The 22,305-nt window shown below is 37.0% G+C and overlaps 1 protein-coding gene across 6 annotated transcripts in view; it reads right to left on the bottom strand.

The window, feature by feature from the left end:
- Positions 1-2,281: 2,281 nt before the first annotated feature.
- The window catches only part of ANKIB1 (ankyrin repeat and IBR domain containing 1), a 163,534-nt gene continuing 143,510 nt past the window's right edge, over positions 2,282-22,305 (bottom strand). For 4 of the 6 annotated variants that reach the window (XM_003407150.4, XM_064289976.1, XM_010587269.3 and 1 more), the window contains 6 exons: positions 20,654-20,799; positions 19,440-19,618; positions 18,594-18,645; positions 11,752-11,866; positions 10,431-10,564; positions 2,282-9,930 (listed from right to left, as the gene is read on the bottom strand). In XM_003407150.4, the coding sequence (XP_003407198.2) occupies positions 9,187-9,930; positions 10,431-10,564; positions 11,752-11,866; positions 18,594-18,645; positions 19,440-19,618; positions 20,654-20,799 (1,370 nt within the window). In that variant the 3' untranslated portion in view covers positions 2,282-9,186. The remainder of the gene's footprint in view (positions 9,931-10,430; positions 10,565-11,751; positions 11,867-18,593; positions 18,646-19,439; positions 19,619-20,653; positions 20,800-22,305) is intronic. The other 2 variants (XM_010587271.3, XM_010587270.3) reach the window with 2 other exon arrangements.

Raw genomic sequence — 22,305 nt, 5'->3', positions numbered from 1 at the left:
ACGATCCATGAAGGGGGTTCTTCTGATGAGCATCGTGTCCTACTTTAATGTACCCCTTAAATTCCTAGTGTTCCCTGAGGCTGTACCCCATATGGGTATCCCTTTAATAGGCCAGTTTTCTATCACCTATCTGCCCGGCCATATGACCAGGTCTGGGCAGTGCATGAGGGAGTCAGCCAGAGAGGAATGTGAGAACAACTTCCTCCCTTGTCAAAAGTATTAGAGGAAATAAGGCAGTGACTAAGGGGAATGATGCTATGGTTAACACACAAGATTTTGGAAATTAGCTTGTTTTTTCACCTGATCATTGTTTCTTATTGTGTTTCTCATCTCTTTATTCCTACCAGCAAAATTCTGGAGGATGGGCTTAATCTCTGAAATGTGAACAAGTAGAAGAAAAAAGGACTTTAAAACCATTCAGCAAGAAATCTGTCAGGGCCCTCTAAAACACCTGGGTCTTGATATCTTCACAAACATTTCTGTGTGTATACCTGCCAAAGGCTTTGGTACCAATGTTAGTCAATTAGTTTCACAGAAGAAAGCAAACGCATTTGGAAAGCTCGAGGTTTTGTGTGTTCTCCATGGCATCAAAAAATCTTCACGCACACAGTAGGGACATGCTGGTCAATTTCAGTTTCTGTTGTCCCAGCACCACATTAGGCATTTCTGTTGCCTCAGCAATATTCCAACCACAAGCAGACTATTCTGTGAGCCTATTGTGAGTCATTACATAGTGGTAGTAACTAAATTAAAACAAGCTCTAATGCTTCTATGACAGTCTTTTGACTTCTATATTTAGTAAGGGCTCTGAGCAAGACACACACCTTACGGTCGGTCTATCAAATGTGTAGACTGATTTGTTCTCAATTTTAGAAATTTGTCTTTTGGGAAGAGTCTACATATAAAAGTTTGTCAGGAGTGATCCAAGATCAAAACATGTGTGGTACATTTGTAAATCAACAGAAGCTGCCCATAAACGGGTACTGTAGGATTACGGGCCAGGAGAAGAGAGAGGAGAATCCACAGAAGGCTTTTGGGTCAAGCTTTCTATAATGCCTATAAAGGTCAGACCTATAATTTCTGTTCTCTACATTATCCCAAAAGAATATTCCATTATCTAGCTCTAGGAATGTTTGGATGAGTACATCGATCTATATGTACATTTATATACATCTATCTATGAGCACATTTATATATATATATAGGTGAAAGTACTCATATTAAAGGCCACTTTACACTCATAGGCTCAAAGAATGCTGATGGACAAGATGTGGCATATATTTGACATTACTGTCATGAAACAATGTTGATAGTTTCAGCATGTTGCTTAGTCAAAGTTCTTGAAACATATGCATCAACTACTAAAGACATCTTCAGGGCTCCCAAGTCATAGCAATATGGACAGCTCATAACATGATAAGGTAATATTTCATTTATCTAATTGTTGCTCTATAGTGGGTATCAGCAAACTATAGCCCAAAAGTCAGATCTGGTCTGCCACCTTTTTGTTATTAAATTTTTTATTTTGGCATAATTATAGATTCACAGGAAGTTGCAAAGACAGTACAGAGAGGTCCCATGTACCCTTCACCCAGTTTCCTCTTACATAATGTACAGGTAGCCCCCAATTTCTGATGGGTTCTGTTCTGACGACTCCTTTGTAAGTTGCCTCTTACATAATGTACAGGTAGCCCCCAATTTCTGATGGGTTCTGTTCTGACGACTCCTTTGTAAGTTGCTTCTGACATAAGTTGAATACGTCATTTTTTTAGTTTTCATTATTGCCTGTTAGTATCTTTCTAAATCTGATCTTTGTTTTTTGGGGTTGGAAACATCACATATAAACATCTGTGCATGAACATCTGAGAATTATAACATCAGCAAATTACATGCTGCAACACTGTATGTACTACATATTACTAACAATAAGATGTACCAAAAAACAAAACAAAACCCCCAAAACCAGATGGTCGTATCGTTCATAGGAACTTGAATATGTTGTAATTTGGGGACTACCTATACAATGTCAAAACCAGGAAACTGACATTGGTACAAAGAGTAGCTATAGTTTTATGTGATTTTACCACGTATAGACTCGTGTAACCAAGATATTTCTGGGTTCTCTATTCCATTACCACAAAGATCTCCCTTTAGAGTCTTATGCACACCTCACTCACTGCCTCCTACAACCCTTAACCCCTGGCAATCACTAATTTTTTCCCATCTCTTAATGTTTTGTCATTTCAAAAATGTTATATAAATGGAACCATATAGTATGTGACCTTTTGAAATTGGCTTTTTTTTTTTTTTCACTCAGCGTAATGCCTTTGAAATCCATCCAAGTTGTTGAATATGTCAATAGTTTGTTCCTTTTTGGTGCTGAGTAGAATTCCATCACGTAAGACTTAACCACAGTCAGCTATTCACTTACTATGGGGATTTTGGTAGTTTTCAGTTTTTTTTTCTCTTTCAAATGAAACTGCTATGAACAATTGTGTACAGATTTTTATATGAACTTATGTTTTTATTTCTCTATGAAAAATGCCCGGAAATGCAAGTACTTGGTTGCATGGTAAATGTATGCTTAGATTTTTAGGAAGCTACCAAACTCTTCCAGAATGCCTATACCACTTTATATTCCTCCAGCAATGCATGAGTGATCCAGTTTCTCCATGTCCTCACCAGCATTTGCTGTTGACACTGGTATTTATTTTAGTCATTCCGATAGGTGTGTAATGGTAACTCATTGTGATTTAAATTTGCATTTCTCTGGTGGATAGTAGTATTGAACATTTTTTTCATGTTGCTTGTTATTTACATATCTTTGGTAAAATATTTTTTCATGTTTTCTGCCCAGGTTCTATTGGATTGTTTTTTACTGTTGAGTTTTCAGAGTTCTTTATATATTCTACATATGAGTCCTTTGCCAGATACGTAGTTTGTAAAACGTTTCTCCCAGTCCGGAGTGACTCTTCATCTATCTTCATAGGGCCTTTTACAGAGCAAAAGTTTTAAATTTTGATGAAGTCCCATTCAATCAGGTTTTAGTGGGGTTTTTTCCCCTAAAAGGATTATAGTTTTACATTTAAATCTATGAACCATCTTGAGTTAATTATTTTGTACAAGGCGTGAGGTTTAGGTCAAGGTTTGTATTTTTGCCTGTCGATATCCAACTGCTGCAGCACCATATGTTGAAAAGACTATCCTTCCTCCATTGTACTGCTTTTGCACCTTTATAAGAAATTAGTTGGTGATGCCTGTATGGGGCTATTTCTGAGTTCTCTATTCCATTCCATGTATCACACAGTGTTGATTACTACAGCTATACAGTATGTCTTGAAATTGGGTACAGTGATTCCTCCCATTTTTTTTTTCAAAATTGTTTGTTTTAGCTATTTTAGTTCATTTGCCATCCTATATAAATTTTAGATTCATCTTGTCTATTTCTAGAAAACATCTTGTTGAGATTTGGAGAAAAATTGCATTAAGCATGTAGATCAATTTGGGGAGAATTGACATCTTTTTGATGTTGAGTCTTCAACTCATGAACACACTATGTCTGTTTATTTAAATCTTCTTTGATTGTCCTTCATCAATGTTTTGTAGTTTTTAGCACACAAGTCCAGTACATGGCTCTGAAGTCATAGCAATATGCTAGTTTTACCTTGAAGTATTTTTTTTTTTTGAGCAACTATAAACGGTATTGTACATTTAATTTCAGTATCCAGGCATTCAGAAGCTGCGGGAGAGTCCATACGGCCCACAAAAGCAAAAAGCCTTACTATCTGGTCCTTGAAAGAAAAGGCTTGCTGACCCCTGCTCTAAAGGACCTTTAGTGTGACTTGGTGTTGAAAATAATAACTTAATGGTTTATTTAGTTCTCGTTCAGCGAACATCCCATCCAACAACTTCCCAAATCTTCACAGAAGGTTTCTACTTTAGAGAATCCAGAATTGAGTATGACTCTTCCTGGGAAGTCTGCCCAAAGGGCTGGTTGGGTAGGCCAGTCTAGTATTGCTGTCAGAGGAAGAAAGACACTATCACCTCCACACATGTGGAGATGCCTGACTGGGAGCATTCCCAATGACAATTATGAGACAGGTAAGTGCAGACACATAACACATCAATTCCATGACACATTCAGACTTGGAAGCTTCCCTGCCCACTATGAACCATGGCCAAGTCCCTTTTCCCCTACAGGAACAAAGACCAAGGAGACTAAAATGCATCTGAGTCAGGAGCTACAGTTACGAATGGAAAATGGGTGCCAAAAGATTGTGCTATCTCCAGCCAGGGGCCTGGGAAGCCCAGGGCGGTGGGGGGAGGCTAGCCTGCATGGAGAAGCCTTAATGGTAGGCCTTTCCTCTTTGCTGAGCACTGGCACCATTACCTCTCCCAGGGCTTCTTTCTGTCCTTGTGCACACTGCTGCATTCTAGTCTCTGGGCCACCCTTGCACCCAGCACCTAGTCCTCTCTATTCGCTAAGTGGGCTGCTGCAGGGGCCAGAGCCGTAAGTGTGGCCTGCTCTGTGCTTTCAGGCAGGGCTTTGCATTCATTCACTTTCACATTTGAAAGGTGCTGCAATTGCTTGCAGCTCAATCAAATGAACTTCAATGTTTTCTGGCACCCAAAGCTCTTAATCCAATAGTAAAGTCCTCATTGCTCATACCAGTTATTTTAGGTTTGGGGACTCCTTTACTCAGCAGCCCCAGAACACTGTCTTTCAGCTAGGGCCACAGAAATTGCTATCTCCTCGTCATGAAAACACCTCTTAGCTCTGCCTGCCTGGAGGAGTAAGCAACAACCAAGCCACTATTTGGGCAGCTTGTTTCAATCCTCTCTCTTGATACTAAGCCTCTAAACATTAATTCAACTCCTGTTCATTAATAGGTCGGACAGTGAGGAACCCTTACACCTCTCTCCCCTCACCCATTTCACCCTGGATGGGAGCATTTACCACCAGATCCCAGTGAGTCTTCTTGTATTCCTGAACCTGGTCCCTCTTTCAGAAAATCCTATCTCTGTCTTGGTCATCACCCCATCCTCTTTGCCAAAACTGTCAAATCTGGGATTTGCCCTGCTTACAAACCAGTAAGTCAGCCTGTCACGGTTTCATGGATGCTGACAGACACAAGACTTCAGAGTCAGAGGCACTGCAGGAGCAAGAACATCAGCCTGTTTGTGTCAGTCTCCCATACCCCGGGCCCAGATCGATGCCAAACACACAGTGGGTTTCTGTTGCAACTGAGGAACACCGAGCATGAGGAGTCCACTGATTTTATAGCAAGCAGTTAATAAGCCTGCTCTGTCCTCAAGGTTGCCGCCTGCATCAACCCTGAGAAATGACCCAGGCGAAACTGTGGTCAGGGCCTTGCAGTCTTACAACACCCAGCAAGACGTGTAGAAGCACAAGAGGTCTAAGGACAGTGTCTCTCCCAAAACCAGAGAGACATATTTTCTTCTGTTCATATCTGTATCTATATATACAATGAACCTGTCTGTAAACTGATGCCTTGTACAGGCTAGGCCCTTATGCAATAAATACTTAATGAGATAGCTGGCTAAGAGATGATATGTAGCTTGATCAAGATATTTTTAACATTATAGTTTCAAAGAATGAGGAAGAATAATTCTTTCAAAACCTTGGCCACCACTCAGTCTGACACCCACCTGTCAGTCCTAAGTGGAACAGAGAGGTAAAGGAGATTTTCCTGGTCCATTCTTCTTTCCTAAAATAAGGACTGTTATGCAGTACAGTCTAGAAAGGTCCACTTATATCTTTATAGAAAGAAATCTATGATGGTGAGGTTACAGCCACTGACAAGGCAGTAATACATTGTTGCTAAGGAAAAGATCCAGTAAACCCATATATTGATCAATACTGAGAAAAAACTACTACTCAGCCCAAAAGCCAAGCACCAGAAAATGTTTTTCCTATGGAGTTTTTATTTCAGCCAAAAAAACACCCCCAAATTTGTATTTACATTTAATATTTAAACCTTTTTTTACTCTTCTGAGATACACTAACTATAATTGTTTTTAAATTATGATCAAACTTAATAAGTCTCAGATTTTAATTCGTAACAGGTAAGTTGACAATATTTGGGGGGGGCGGAGAGGAGGAAACGAGATCAGTGGCTACAAAAACCTTTAAAGAATAATCCAGCATATGGACATTGGTAGTGGAGCTCCAGCTCCACGCAGTGGAAGGCATAAATAAGACAACACAACTCTAAATGATTATCACTGGTACACCCACCCCATAAAGCACCAGCTGGTGGCCTGGAATTTATGTATGTACACTCAAGTCCAGACACCAGGGGTTATTTTGCTAACTCAGAAGAGACAGAACAGTAAAATGGATGGAAAGGCAGGTGTTTCTATTTACACAGCATAAAAAAATGTTTCCTGTTCGAATCAATTTCACAAAACATATCTTAAAATCATTTTTTCCCCTGTGTATTTCCATTAGAGAGTTCAAGGAAAAATCAATATTTTCTCCTGAAAACTACAGTGAAAATAAAATAAGCACTTAGTTACAATGTTTTAACACATTATTAGGTAGTGATTTTGTGTTTATAATTGGGGTATAAAATACTCAGTAGGTGGTCTAATGTAAAAATATTAGGCACTAATCAATTGCATGTAAGAACCAAATTAATCCCATCATATTAGAAGGAATTTAATTTAAAGAAAATCAGCTTCTTGATTTGGTTTAAACAAAGTCCATAATGTAATGAGACAAAATGGAAGTAGTTTAAGTAATAAATGTTTAATCAAAGAATTTTACATATTATTAACAGCATTCATTTGGCCAAACATCTATACGTTTGTAGAATCCTACTGTATATAAAGTGGGAATGTATCAAGTATAGACTATGAAAGTGCAAATAACAAGTCAAGGTTAGAGTAATATTTTTTTTTTTTACATTATAAAATTAACTTGTTTACAAAATAGGCTTTGCCAAACTTTATTTCTGAATTGTAAAGTCAATGACTATGTTGTTTTTAAAATATGTACCAAGGAAATACAAACTGGATAATCCTTACTTTCATGCTCAGGAGAGAACAGCACACAAACAACTGCACAAGGTGCTAGGGACCCAGAGCCCCCCATGGACACGATCTCCACCCAGGGCACGCTTTCTCACCTTATTGCAGCTTTGCAAAATGTCCCAATATGATATACTCTTCCTACTGAAAAGTCACAACTTGGTCTAAAAACCTATTGGTGTTGATATTTTTAATCCAAAATAAATTTGTAAAAAAATCCTTTAATGGACTATTTTAGTTTAATATACAGTAATACACTGTAGATAAAGTTAATATTTTCCCCAACTTACTTCAATAGGGATTGATAAGAATGCTTCTGATAATTGGGGAAATGAAACCCAACGTGGACTTGTGATATCCATGGTGTAGGAGTGATTCCCACAGTTTATCTTAGGGGAGCCTGGGAAATATTAAATACCCTAACATAATGTCCTAGCCATACAAATTCAAAGTACAAGAATATTTTAAAAGCAGGATTTGAAAAAAAAAGTAATCAAAAGCCATCATCACAACTCATGTGTATATCAATCCTAATATAACCTTTTACCCAGAACAAGACTTGCCTGTACAAACCTGGTACTAAAATTTTGGTTTTGGTAGATTTCTGGGAGCAATGTCATAAAACATTAAATGGAGTGTTGTGTATCTATTTTGCTTATGTTATGCTAGTTTTGATAATATGTAAGTAAAACAGCCATTCCAATAGTTTACTCTAGTTTTAATTACACACTATACCACTGCATCTTAATTACAACTAAGACCAGTATTTTCTTCACAGTAAGACACTGATAACTAGGAAGTTGATTTTTTTCAACACTAAACAGTAATCACACAGCAAATGAGTATTGTGCAACGGAACAAACACATCTCAGCATTCGCTATTCAGGCACACAAACCACCTGAACATTTAGTTGTTATATTTACTGTAAAGGCAAGGCCATGGGTGGTTTTATGGAGGTCTTTGCAATTCATAGCATAGTTACTTCAGAAGAGACACTGAAATTTGAATTACTCACTTATTTAACTGGCAACTATCCATTTAGGTTAGGCAAAGGCACGGTAACATGTTGCGCAAGATGTTTTATTGAATTTTTTTTTTTTAAATAATTGTGGGATTTACTGTAACTCATGGAAACTCTACTTTTTTCTATTTTATAAAACACTAACCATTAAAAGTAATTGCACCCAATAGTAATTAGAATGCACTGTAAAATTGTGAAAACAAGGAACTATGATTGCACTTCCAATAAAGTGTCTCTTTAAATACAGCACCGCTGTTGCTAATCAACTGTATATTAATATTAAAATAAACTGTTTTTAACAGCAGCATTAGGTTTAGTTAACTTAAGCTACAGGCTACATTTATTTAAATGCAGTCTCCACGGCAACAAAAGCCCATTAAATTCTAAAATATCATTGCTACCAAGTGGCACCTTTCACTTCCGAGGATGGTGAAAACTGCTTTGGAGAGCTCTCAAACACTGCACAACCGAACACCTGGTGAGTCAGCGCACTAATCAGAGTTTGGCACGACTGGACTGTAAACAGACATGAAAAGAAACCTTGGATTCATGTGAAAATTAAAACTACACTGTGGTAGATGCAGCACTAAAGAGAAGCACTGTATACCTCAATTCACACTTCTCAGACAAAAAGAAAGTTATGGAAGAGCACAGAGATTGAGGAGCTGAATTTTATCAGATCTGTCAACATGAACTTTTAAAATGAAGAAAGCTCTCTTTTTAAAAGGATAAACCACCCAAGGATTAGGGAATATGCCTTTAATTTAAATGTTCAATTTAACTATTGCCAGCCTTAGGCTAAGCAGAGGACTGCATTTTCTTAGAATATGGAATATAACCTATTTATTCCATTTGTGTTTCTCTTTCTATCCTGCTCTTCTTTTTGTCAGCAAAAAGGGGGAAAGCTACCCAATTAAATTCAAAAGAAATTCCCCGTTAAGGTCAAAAATCTAAAATGAAGCTACCATTCAAGGGAATGCCTTCATATTCAATCCTAATGTCAGTGGTTTCTAATTGAGTTGAAATTAAGTGGATCAAAGTCTCTATAAAGCATATTTCACCTAGTATACTGTCTGTACTTGCGATTCATCTAGAGCAAAAGGTGTGCAGTTCACACTAAATGTACTTGTTCAAGCCAGTCACTTGAGGTTTGAGGTGTTTGACTTGAAACATCTGAACCATCCCCCTTGTTGGCTGCCTCATTACCACTGTTGCCAGCTTGAGACACTGCTTCTCCAGCCAGAGTATTTTCCTCTAAAAGATTTTCTTCTTCTCTCTGGGTTCCTCTACCTTCACTTATAACAGCATCTTCAAAAATCGAATCTTCTTCTGGTGGCACCACTTCCACATCCCTCATGCCTTCTGACCCATCCTTGACACTGGGGAGCTGGGAATCGGCACTGATTTCCGTAGTTGCTGGAGGAATCAGGGCAATACTCTGAGGGTTCATGTCGTGAAACCAAGCCATGATATTCCCAAGAAGATTGTCACTGATATTGGGGTCCTGGCCAGCTGAGTCAGGGTCACTGGATGAGGGATACAACTCACTCCTTGCCTCACTGAGAGGGTGTGAACTAAGGGTGTCAGTTGAAAATGGATCAGTTTCAGCTCCTAGTCTCATAAGGCCGTCACCAAGTTCCAATAGCTCAGAGCTGCTCAATGCAGTCCGAGGGCTATCTGTATTCCTGGGGATTGAGTCCAGCCTGGAAGGTAAAGAAGTACCTATCGCTCCTAAGGATGCCTCATTACTGAGGAAGTCTCTAGGTTCTTCATTGATGGCCAGCCCAGACTCTTGCAGGGATAACTGTATTGCGAGAAGTATATTGGGATCATCTTCATCCAAGGAACTCAGAGCCTGAGGCAACAGAAAAACCACTTTAAAATTTGACTAAAGGGAAACGAATACCACTATTCTATTTCAAAACAGATACGGTAAAACACACGAAAACTGGAATCTGTGTGAAGTGGAAACCTGTCAGAGAAGGAAAACTCAAATATTTTCCACTAAAATGAACGACAGAAAAGTGATAAGACTGCACCCTGTCAAAGGTGGAAAACTTTTGAGATCCAGAAAAATAAGACAGTCCCGTTGAGTTCCAGCTCTCATAGGTATAATTAATATTACTTCTATTTACACAGAAGAATTACTTTATTTATTCAATCTTAACATTTTTTCCTTGCCCATGCTAAAGAAAAGGAAAACTCACAGGAATCTTTTTCTCTGGCACACCTTTGAAGCAAAGATTTTATTTTAGAATGGCTAGAAGAAAAAGGAAAGCCATAAAAGTGAAAATAGGAAACTAGATTAAATAAAGAGCAAAAGCACAGGCCAATGAGGCTGGCCAGGAAGGCTACCTGAAGAGAGTCCTGGTTTTCAGAGCGACTGGCAGGGGCATAGTCACGCAGGGAAGAGCTGTGCAGCATGCTCATAGATGCAGAACTTACCACGGAGGCACTGGGTCTGTGGCCGCTGCCACCTTCTGGGGTATCTGTTACAATGCAATTGGTAACAAACAATTTAGTGACAAGTAAGGTTTATTCTTTTTTTTTTTTTTTTAAGGTTTATTCTTTTTTTTTTTTTTTTAAGGTTTATTCCTTTTTATCCATGTCTTTTCATTTAATTGGTGATTTCTCTTTCAGTGCTAGTGAAAATCTGTGTTTACCATTTCACTTAATCTTTCAGGTACTTCTCATCCATATTTGTCTTACCATAAGGAAAAACACGTATCTATTATTTATTTATTTTTTTTAAATACTATTATCTCCAATTGATTTTTTTTAACATTTTTGCAAGGACTATATACCATTCTGGAACCTTGGTGGTGCAGTGATTAAGTGTTAAGCTGCTAACCAAAACGTCAGCATTTCAAACCTACCAGCTGCTCCTCGTAAACCCTATGGGGCAGTTCTACTCTGTCCTATAGGGTCACTATGAGTTGGAATTGACTTGACAGCAATGGGATACACTAATTCTATTTATAAATGCAAGTGCTATAGTTCATTCCTCTTTATTTTTCCCTTAAGCAATAACAAAGGCATTTTACTTTTCAGATTTCTGAAAACTAAAGAACTACAGTAGCCTGAAGAGCATATCTTTAGTCTCATTGACCTTGATTTATTAAAAATGATCTGCTGACATTATAGTTTAAAGATTTCCAATTAACAATTTAACACTAAATGTTGAATAATTAATCTCTAGTATTAGAAGTTTCTTCTTTAAAAGAATGTTCATAGAAGAACTGAGGCTAGGAAAAAAATATTCCATGAATACAGTAACAGTACTAATAACCACAGTTTACTGAGCATTCACCAGGTGTGACTTACTATATTAAGTGTTTTTCGTGCATTATCTCATTTAATCCTCACAGTGAGCCTATAGGGCAGCACTATTATTGCTTCTTTATAATGGGGAAACCAGGCTTAGAGAGGTAAAGTGACTTGACCAAAGTTACACAGCTAATACACAGCAGAAATTGGGTTATGAGCCCAGGTCTGCCTGATTCCAGCCCATGGTCTTAACCTCCCTGTTTTTCTGTGTCCTGTGATAATAGAAAAGCATTTGCTATTTATTGGTTATCTAAATTACAAATCCTTACACAAACATTTAGAATAGCCAGTTTGGAGAATAAATTCCAGGGAACTAAGAGGGTAACACATACTCAGCCCAGGAGCATACCTAAAGTGCTTTCACTTGGCTCATCAGCGTCTGGAGGACTACTGAGCAGACTGTGCACATCTCCGCGTCGGCGCTGCTGTCTGTGCCTCCTCCGATACTGAAATTCAGCATATTCCTGCATAAACCAAACGTTATAAAATACAGGAGAGCATGCAATTGTGTAAATGCAAATAAAACAAACACCACACTTTTTTCCAGGAAAAAAATGTGTGATTTTATACACATATTATAAAATCATGTTGCTTTAAGAAAAACAAAACAAAACAAAACTTCTGATTTTGTCATGCTAAGGAAGCATAAAAGGTAGAATGGAAAAAGGAAATTATCAAACAGACATTACAAAAGCCTAGATAAACTGGGAATACTTGCAATGCCAGATCATAACTGGGCCTTATTTCACAGCACTGATGCTTTCTAAGGTCTTGCTACCTAATATTATAACTAATACCTAATCATTTTATGTTAGGCTCCCTGAAGGTGTGGTTTTGAAAAAGTGACATGATATATGCAGAACAAAAAAACCAAAAAACCAACACAAAAAGGAACACACGCTGTTCAGTACTATATTACCTTTAAAATAAGATGGTATTCAGGTTCCTTTCCACATTAGTCAATATGAGGGGTTATATATCACAAAGGCAGGGGAAGTGTTTTCTGTTTAGCACATGAGAAGAATACAGATTTTGGCAAATGTCCATGAGTCTATTTCACATTTTAGACAATAGTTTAAAGTGGATCTGCTATCATCAGCCACTACTCATCTGTCAGTTTATTGTACTGTGGTGGCTTGCATGTTCTTGTGATGCTGGAAGCTATGCCACCAAATTTCAAATACTAACAGGGTCGCCCATGGTGGACAAGTTTCAGCGGAGCTTCCAGACTAAGTCAAACTAGGAAGAAGGACCTCACAATCCACTTCCAAAAAAAATTAGGCAGTGAAAACTTAGGAATAGCAGTGGAACACTGTCTGATATGATACAGTGCTGGAAGATTAGTCCCCCAGGTTGGAAGGCACTCAAAATATGACTGAGGAAGAGCTGCCTCCTCAAAGAAGCGTCAACCTTACTGATATGGATGGAGTTGAGCTTTTCAAAATGAGAAGAAACAGCTGAATTCATTAATAATTGGAATGCGGAATATATGAAAGTATGAATCTAGGAAAACCGGAAGTCGTCAAAAATGAAATAGAACCCATAAAGATTGATATTCTAGGTATTAATGAGCTGAAATAGACTAGTATTGGACATTTTGAATTGAACAATTATATAGTCTACTATGCCGGGAATGACAAATTGAAGACAAATGGTGTCGCATTCGTTGTCTGAAAGAACATTTCAAGATCTACCCTGAAGTACAACACTGCCAGTGATAGGACGATATATTCATATGGCTACAAGGAAGACCAGATAAAACAACTATTATTCAAACTTACACACCAACCACTAAGGCCAAAGATGAGGAATTGAAGATTTTTACCAACTTCTGCAGTCTGAAATTAATCAAACATGCAAACAAGACGCATTGATAATTACTGGTCATTGGAATGTGAAAGCTGGAAACAAAGAAGAATCATCATTAGTTGGGAAATATGGCCTTGGTGAAATAAACGATACCAGAGACCACATGATAGAACTTTGCCAGACCGATGACCTACCATTGCAAATACCTTTTTTCAACAACATAAACAGTGACTATACATGTGGATGTGGCAAGATGAAATACACAGGAATCAAACTGACTACATCTGTGGAAACAGATAATGGAGCAGCTCTGTATCATCAGTCAGAACAAGGCCAGGGTCCGACTGTGGAACAGACCATCAATTGCTCATATGCAAGTTCAAGTGGAAGCTGAAGAAAATTAAAACAAATCCATGAGAGCCAAAGTACAACCCTGAGTATGTCCCACTTGAATTTAGAGACTGTCTCAAGAATAGATTGGATACACTAAACACTAATGACTGAAGACCAGACAAGTTGTGGGATGACATCAAGGACATTATACATGAAGAAAGCAAAAGGTCATTAAAAAGACAGGAGAGAAAGAAAAAGACCAAAATGGATGTGAGAAGAGACTCTGAAACTTGTTTTTGAACACAGTAGCTAAAGTGAATGGAAGAAATCACGAAGTAGAAGAGCTGAACAGAAGATTTCATAGGGCAACTCGAAAAGACAAAGTATTACAATGAAATGTGCGAAGATCTGGAGTTAGAAAACCAAAAGGGAAGAACATTCTCGGCATTTCTCCAGTTAAAGAACTGAAGAAAAAATTCAAACCTTGACTTGCAATATTTAAGGATTTTATGGGCAAAATGGAAACCCTGGTGGTGTAGTGGTTAAGTGCTACAGCTGCTAACCAAAGGGTCGGCAGTTTGAATCCGCCAGGCGCTCCTTGGAAGCTCTATGGGGCAGTTCTACTCTGTCCTATAGGGTTGCTATGAGTTGGAATTGACTCGACGGCACTGGGTTTGGTTTTTTTGGTTTATGGGCAAAATATCGAATGATGCAGGAAGCATCAAAAGAAGATGGAAGGAATACAAAGAGTCACTGTACCAAAATGAATTGATCAATGTTCAACCATTTCAGGGGGGAGCACATGATCAAGAACTGGTGGTACTGAAGGAAGTTCAAGCTGTACTGGAGGCACTGGTGAAAGGCAAGGCTCCAGGAACTGATGGAATACCAACTTAGATGTTTCCATGAATGGATGCGATGCTGGAAGTGCTAACTCATCTATGCCAAGAAATCTGGAAGACAGCTACCTGGCCAATTGATTGGAAGAGATGCATATTTGTGGTCATCCTAAAAAAAACTGATCCAACAGAATACAGAAATTATTGAACAATATTATTATTATCACATGCAAGTAAAATTTTGCTGAAGATAATTCAAAAATGGTTGCCAGCAGTACATCCACAGGGAACTGCTAGAAATTCAAGCAGGATTTAGAAGAGAATATGGAACTAGGGATATCATTGCTGATGTCAGGTGGATCTTGGCTGAAAGCAGAGAATACCAGAAAGATGTTTACCTGTGTTTAATTGACTATGCAAAGGCATTCAACTGTGTGGATCATAACAAATTATGGCCAACACTGTGAAGAATGGGAATTCCAGAACACTTAATTGTGCTCATGAGGAACCTGTACATGACCAAGAGGCAGTCACTGAAACAGAACAAGCGGATACTGCATGGTTTAAAATCAGGAAAGGTGTGTGTCAGGGTTGTAACCTTTTACCATACTTATTCAATCTGTGTGCTGGGCAATAATCTGAGAAGTTGGACTATATGAAGACGAACAGGTCATCAGGATTGGAGGAAGACTCATTAACAACATGCGATATGTAGATGAGCCAACCTTGCATGCTGAAAGTAAAGGGGACTCGAAGCACTTACTGATGAAGATCAAAGACTACAGCCTTCAGCATAGATTATACCTCAACATAAAGAAAACAAAAATCCTCACAAATGGACCAATAAGCAACATTATGATAAATGGAGAAAAGATTGAAGTTGTCAAGGATTTTATTTTACTTGATCCACAATCAACGTCCATGAAAGAAGCAGTCAAAAATCAAATGAAGTTTTGTAGCCAGCAAGTCTGTTGCAAAAGACTTCTTTAAAGCATTCAAAAGCAAAGATGTCACTTTGAGGTCTAAGATGTGCCTGACCCATGCCATAGCATTTTCAGTTGCCTCATATGCATGTGAAAGCTAGAAAACGAATAAGCAAGAGTGAAGAAGAATTGGCACATTTAAATTATGATGTTGGCGAAGAATAGTGAATATACCATGGATTGCCAGAAGAACAAATAAATGTCTTGGAAGAGGTACAGACAGAATGCTGCTTAGACGCAAGAATTGTGAGACTTCACCTCATGTGCTTTGGACAAGTTATTAGGACGGACCAGTCCCTGGAGGAGGACATCATGCTTGGTAAGCGATTAAGAGAAGACCCTCAAGAAAATGGACTGACACAGTGGCTGCAGCAATGTGCTCAAACACAGCAATGATTGTGAGGATGGTGCAAAACAGGGCAGCGTTTTGTTCTGCTGTATGTAGGGTTGCGGTTGCTATGAGTCAGAACTGACTTGGAGGCACCTAATAACAACAGCCATTATTTGAGGCTATAACCTGGGACAAATTTATGTTTCCAGATTTTAGTGACAGAAGAAAAAGGAACAGAACAGAGGCCTGTGTATGGCACCAGCATAAAAAGGGTAATTTTGAGAATTGTTATAGAATCTTTCATTAATAAACAGTGAAATATTCAGGTTTATGACTATCTTGGTCACCCTATAAGAATATTTAAAGAATATTAAGAATATTCAATACGCTTATGCTGTGCAAGTACTGGAAATAAGTGAAGACAACTTTATACCACAAATAAACCTTTTACATCATACAACTCTGGTTAAAGTTATAACCAGGTAGACTCTAAGCATTTAGAGTCTAATATCTAAGCAGTTATATTCTAATACAAGGTGGGAAGCATCCCACCACGTAGAAACCAACCAACCATTTTACCAGGATAGAAGGATACTACAAGGGTCCCAAGGGATTATTTAGGTCCTTTAAAATTTCCTGCTGAGCTGGGGCTTCCCTTTCTCTTTTCCGGGAGGCTCACGATCTCCAATAATAATAATAATAAAAACCAAATCTGTTGCCATCAAGCTGATTACGACTCATATTGGCCCTATAAGACAGAGTAGAACTGCCTACCTTTACGTCAGGAGCCAAGCTCTTAACTACTGCGTCCCAGGGCTCCAAGTATAATTAATGAGATGCTTTAATCCTTCCAGAGCGTCCAGAACTCTTGTGGGGTAGGTATCACATTCCACATTTTAAAGACGAGAAATCAAGGAAGAACATACTCTAAAGTCTAATAAGTCCCAGATCTAGAACTTGAATGAATCCAGGTATCCCCCAGACTTAAAAGACTACATATCCTCTTTGCATGGGGCCCCGCTGCCTATAAAATGGTACAAAACAAATATTTATGTTTGCCACTGACATTCAATTTAATTAAAAAAGAATAAGATGGAATTAATTTTACTGAAAAAATATAAATTCAACCTAAAAGTCTACCTAAGTAGGCATAATTAATGTTTTCAGAGTCTCTATTAAGGCTAAGAGCTAATTTCTTAAAATATAATTTTGGCAGCTATTTAACAAACAGTTGCAGAATTTGAAAATTTCACACTGTGAGGCAATTCCTTAGATTTCCAATAAGGGTTACATAAAAGCTTGGTGTTTCAATGTGCCAAAGACTTTTTAAAGAGAAAAGTAAAAGTGAATTAAATAATTCTTGTAAAACTTATCAATTCACAAAAAATAAATTTAAGAAGGAAATGTTACTTCTACTTTCACAATTGTCAACCTCTGAAGAAAAAAATGGTCAGTAATTTTATATATAAATATCCACATAAAGAGGTGGCAAGTCTTCCTACTCTTTATGAAAGGAATCTTTGACAGTCATATTAGCAGGCTCTCAAATATTCAAGGCCCAATATTTCAGCATTCCTAAAGTCACTGTCAGAGCTGGAACCCGCCACGGTGATACACAATTTTGAGTATACCAGTAAAGGTTTTTATTTTTGCTAAATTGTGTTTCCACCTCGAAATGCTGAAATTTGTAGTACTTTTTTCCTGGTAATTGAAGCTTGTTCATTCTTCCTTTTAGGTAGCAATTTACCAAAATATTCCCAAAGCTGTAATTGTATTATAACCTAAAAACAGTAAGTACAGGATTCGATAAAAGAAAAATGTTCATCATTTTACAATAAAAATCTCATTAATACGTTAAAATTTCTTGCAATTTACTTAGAGAGGAAATTTCCATATCAAAGCTCTAACCACGAATTGTTTTCTCGTGTCAACATTTTCCTTGGCTACCAATACAAAAGGCCACAAAGTGATTGCAAGTATCCTCAGCAGCTGAAAAAAGATCTGATTTAAATAAGCCACAGTCATTTCTAGAAAATAATCAATTTCACTGTCTTTCAGTTGCAGATAACAAATGGGATATAAATGATAAACAAGGTTTCATTATTTGTCTTGCCCTCTTCCAGTAATTAAGCTAAAAAGTTATCATAAGCATTAAATGGTTTACTGTCTTTTAAAAATCAAAGAAGGAGACAGAAGTAGAGAGAACTGCTAAAACCATTTAAAATTATATTCAGTGGTGAGAGTGGCAATTTAAATCTCAAAAAAGAGCAATGTGATTAAGATTTTCACTCTATCTTATTTTTATTTGAAGTAACTGCTATTGCAGTGGTAGTATCTCAGATCTTTTGGATTTTAAAACAGCACATCAGTAACAAGAATAGTGTGAAAGTCTTTAAGGGAAGCAGAAAGCAACTAAGAAAAGCATTTCTTTCTGCATAAACATTATTAATGTCAAGTTTCCACCTTAACTGATTACAAATCAATTCTCACGTCTTTTGCAGTAACTTTAAAAAAAAAAATAAGTTTACTGTTTATTTAGGCCTTAATAGATTCAGACTGAAACAATATTCCAACTAGAAACATATTTATATTAAATAAAATTTATGTCTCTGTTTACAAATTATATTTTCCATAGCTATGTGGTGCAAATTTGTCTTAATTATGATTGTCCAGTAATTAAAAACAATGTAAGTGGGATGCATTTAATAATGTGATGATAAGCCAACACCATAAATAGCTAAATGCAGGCTCTGCTGAGGTACTTTTTTTTTACAAAAGAAAGAGAAAGCATCACTGACAGTCTCTGTGACATTTAGAATAATAAAAAGGTACAAACACAAATAGGATTGCATTAAAGAAAAATACAATTAAAAAAAAAAACCCACAAAACAATTACCTCAGGTGATGCAAATCCCAAATATTCCCAATCCCATGTTCCACCAGCAAAGCTACAAAGAAATCAGACATACCATTTGATTTATCATCAGTACTACAAAGTACAAACAATCAGACTCTTGCCCTCTGAACATTACTTTTAATTCATCTGTGTGGAACCTGCTTAAACAAAATAGGTCAACTATTAAGATGATAATTTTGTTATTTCTTTCAAATTCTAAGTTGCTTTACATTTGTGTAAAATGGTAGAAAAAATCACCATGTTATAATTATTTTACAATTGTTTCTATTTTTATGTGTTTATTTATATAAAAGTAGGTCAAATACTTTTCTAATGCCTTTATTATGAATAAAAAAAGTTTCAATTTATAATTGCAGTGTAAGTATCTAAAATAAAACAACCAAAACTCAACTGCTCTCCAATGTATTAATTCAAATCACTTTATTAATTTTACTAATCAGATTTCAAATTTCTTCATAACCTCTTACCACAAAAATATAAATATGACTGTAACAAGTTGGCAAGGTTTTCAAATTCATTACAAGATGTTTCTAACTATCATACCACTACATATATTACATACTTAAATTGACGCATTAGAAGACAATTTGAGTTATGAGTTGACCTGAAGTGTAAAATTAAGCTAGCCCGATTTTGTCTGAGGAACTACACAATGACAAACAAAAGATAACCAGAAAAAACAGAAATAGTACCAGGGAAATCACCAAAAAGAAGTAAAAATATGTAAGTAACTTGCAGGACTATGATCCCTAGTTGGATAAAAATAAAACTGCTAGCATCTGTGGCTGGAGCTAGGGTGATATCCACAGTGCACATCCGCTTTACCTGCGCCTTGGAGCTTCTGGTGAGTCTGCAGGAGCAACTCCCCGAGCCACGGATGCCAGGAACTCCTGCCTCTTCTGCTGTACAAGGCATGCTGCCTTGATTATCTTGTGGCGGGGTGTGCGAAGGTAAGGCCTATTGACTTTTTGAGCAAGGTCTTCAGTGACCATTTCTAGGTCTGTCTATGGTAAGACAACAGAAAAAAAAGATTATGGGCCGAGCGGGTTAGTTAATAGCAAACCTAGAGTCTATGTGGCTTCTCAGTTAAGTCGAACTTTTTAACATTAGAAATTAACCCAAATTTTGAGATGACTTCCTATTTAACATATTTCCTATTCCATACATTTTTTTTCTGGTTGTGAAAGAAGAGTCATTTGTGAAGTTATCTTACATTCAAGAAAACAGCACTCATTTGGTAGGCTTTATAGCAACGTAGTGGGTATGGATCAGAAGGAAATGGTGAGTACAGCAGCTATTTCCAAGGAACTTATAATTTATCTATATAAAAAACTTAATAAATTTCAAGGCATTATACAAACAAATGCATGACGGTGTGGTGCACGCCTATATGTAAATGCTGAGGGAATATGAAGCAAGGCAAGACCACTATGATTTGGGGTAAGGTCTGGAAGGCTTTATGGAGAAAATGAATACTGAGCCTTGAAAGAAATATAGGATACAAATTATTAGAGGGCAATTCAAAGGGATGGCATGAAAATTGTGGCCAGAGAAGAAAGTTTGGTGGCTTCAAAAAATAGGAATGTACAATAAAGCTGGTTAGCGCTACAGTGGTGTTAATGGCTTAGGTGTTTTTTAAAAACTATAAATTCTAGAGTTGTACTTTTAAAATCAACTGGTAATTTGCCACTTTCCCATCTTGTATTTAATGTGGTTTGTTTAATCTTTGAAGATGAAAATTCCTAATTACATAATCAGAAATAGGCCAGATTTCTACCTCAAGCAGTTTGAAACAAAAAAATAAATGCTGCAGGAAATGTCTGTATAACTTAGAACTTATTCAGACCTACAGAGTGGTAAATTTAAACTTAAAGGAAACTTCTCCTTTATTTAAAAACCATTCTAAAAATGAAGACAAAATTGTTTACTAACCACACCCAAATAAGATAAAACTTAGGAAAGTGATTGAAAAAGGAGAAAAATCTGTTTTTCATAATAATAACTGCCATTTAAATTTAACTTTAAAAAAGATATCTTACTTGCATGAGTTCAAATATTTCTTTCTTTGTGCTTTTAGGTTCTAAGAAAAATCCATACGGGTAAGAACACTTGAGAATGCGTCGGGTTTTTAAGAGCACATGAACTGCATCTTCAATGAAAGTGGTATCTGGACAGCTTCCTTCAGCTATAAAGTAATTCAGGCACAGTGAAATTTTGTTTTGCAAACATGGTATTAAATTAATCGAAAAACTATGTGTTCTCCATAAAGAGAATTAAAAAAAAAAAAGGAGGGCCCCTAACAACTGTTTGAAGTAGTTGTATGATAGCAGTTATTTAAACTCAACTAAAAACACTCATGTATGACATGTATGCTTTTATAAATGAAGCACACGACACAATGGCCCTGGAGTACTGATGGAGTCATGAAGGAGTGTATACGCTCATCCTGGATTTCCTCTCACCCTGCTGATAAACAAATCCAGCTTTAGGCCAACCCAAAGGTTCCATGTTTTATTAAGTTTTTCAGGTTATCCCTAGGGGAACTTTGCTGTTTACGAATCACAACAAAAGCCTTGCTAAGCTCCTTGCTAAGAAAAAAGTCTAATTATAATTAAGCCTCTGCCAAAACAATATTGTAAGGAAAAAGATACAAATTTGGGGAAACAACTGGATAACTAATGCTAGTTAACAAAAAATTTGGGGGAGAAAGGAGGAGTGAGGAAGAGGGAGAGAGAAATCGCTTTAATTACCTGAGGTTGTTCCTAAAACATCCTAGCTTTTTCCTTAACTCCAAATAAATAGAAAGTACTAGAATCTCAATGCATAAGTACTGCTGAAAATCAGGTTATTCTGTATGCCTGCAGGAAGACATTGCATGTGTACACACTGATATACAGACCACAGCTAAATTCAGAGTGCAATCAGTTCCTACGGTAGGTATTTGAACCAAGATGTAAAAAACAAAAAAGAAAACAAACACCCCCCCGACCACCATTATGACATGTGTGATAAGTGTGTAAAGTTTTGTTTCTTTCTTTCCAATCCTTTTATCTAAATTCTTGTTCACATCTTACTGTGCTGTCTAGAATCCCCAGAATGTTGGAACACAAGCGGTAATTCACATCTGCAAAATGTATACTGAGTGATTATTATTACGTGTCATGCCACTGTTCTATGTACTAAGGACACACCACTGAAGAAGACAAATACGCCTACTGAAGAACTACAGAACAAGTGAGATGTGCTTCCCTTTTTTTTACTGTGAACAATACTTCAAGAGTTTAATATTGGTGGGATATAGTTATGCCAACTATAAAGTCTAATTGCTAAAAATTAACAAGGAGACAAAGCTGCTATTGATACTTTTTCTCAGTTTAATTTATTTAACTTATGGTTGCTGTCTTAATTAGGGAATCATCCTCATGAACAGAATGTTAACACTTTTTTTATAAACAGGAGCAAATACAACTGATCACATTTTTAGGCTTAAAACAGACCTTTTATAAATAAGCTATGATCATTTAAAAAATGTGACTTTTTAAAACAAATGTATCAGAATCGGTTGTCTGTGTGGTCACTGAAGTATATTATATCCTAATGATGCAACCAACGCTCAATCCATCTTTAGGAATGTTCTTTTAGATCTTACAATTTAGGACCCATAAGTTAGTCGTCTCTCATGTCTTTGCTT

This window comes from Loxodonta africana, chromosome 8 (assembly GCF_030014295.1).
Source record: "Loxodonta africana isolate mLoxAfr1 chromosome 8, mLoxAfr1.hap2, whole genome shotgun sequence".
NCBI classification, from domain to species: Eukaryota; Metazoa; Chordata; class Mammalia; order Proboscidea; family Elephantidae; genus Loxodonta; species Loxodonta africana.
The sequence above is the reverse complement of the archived record's forward strand: the minus strand, read 5'-3'. Positions and strand labels throughout refer to the sequence as shown.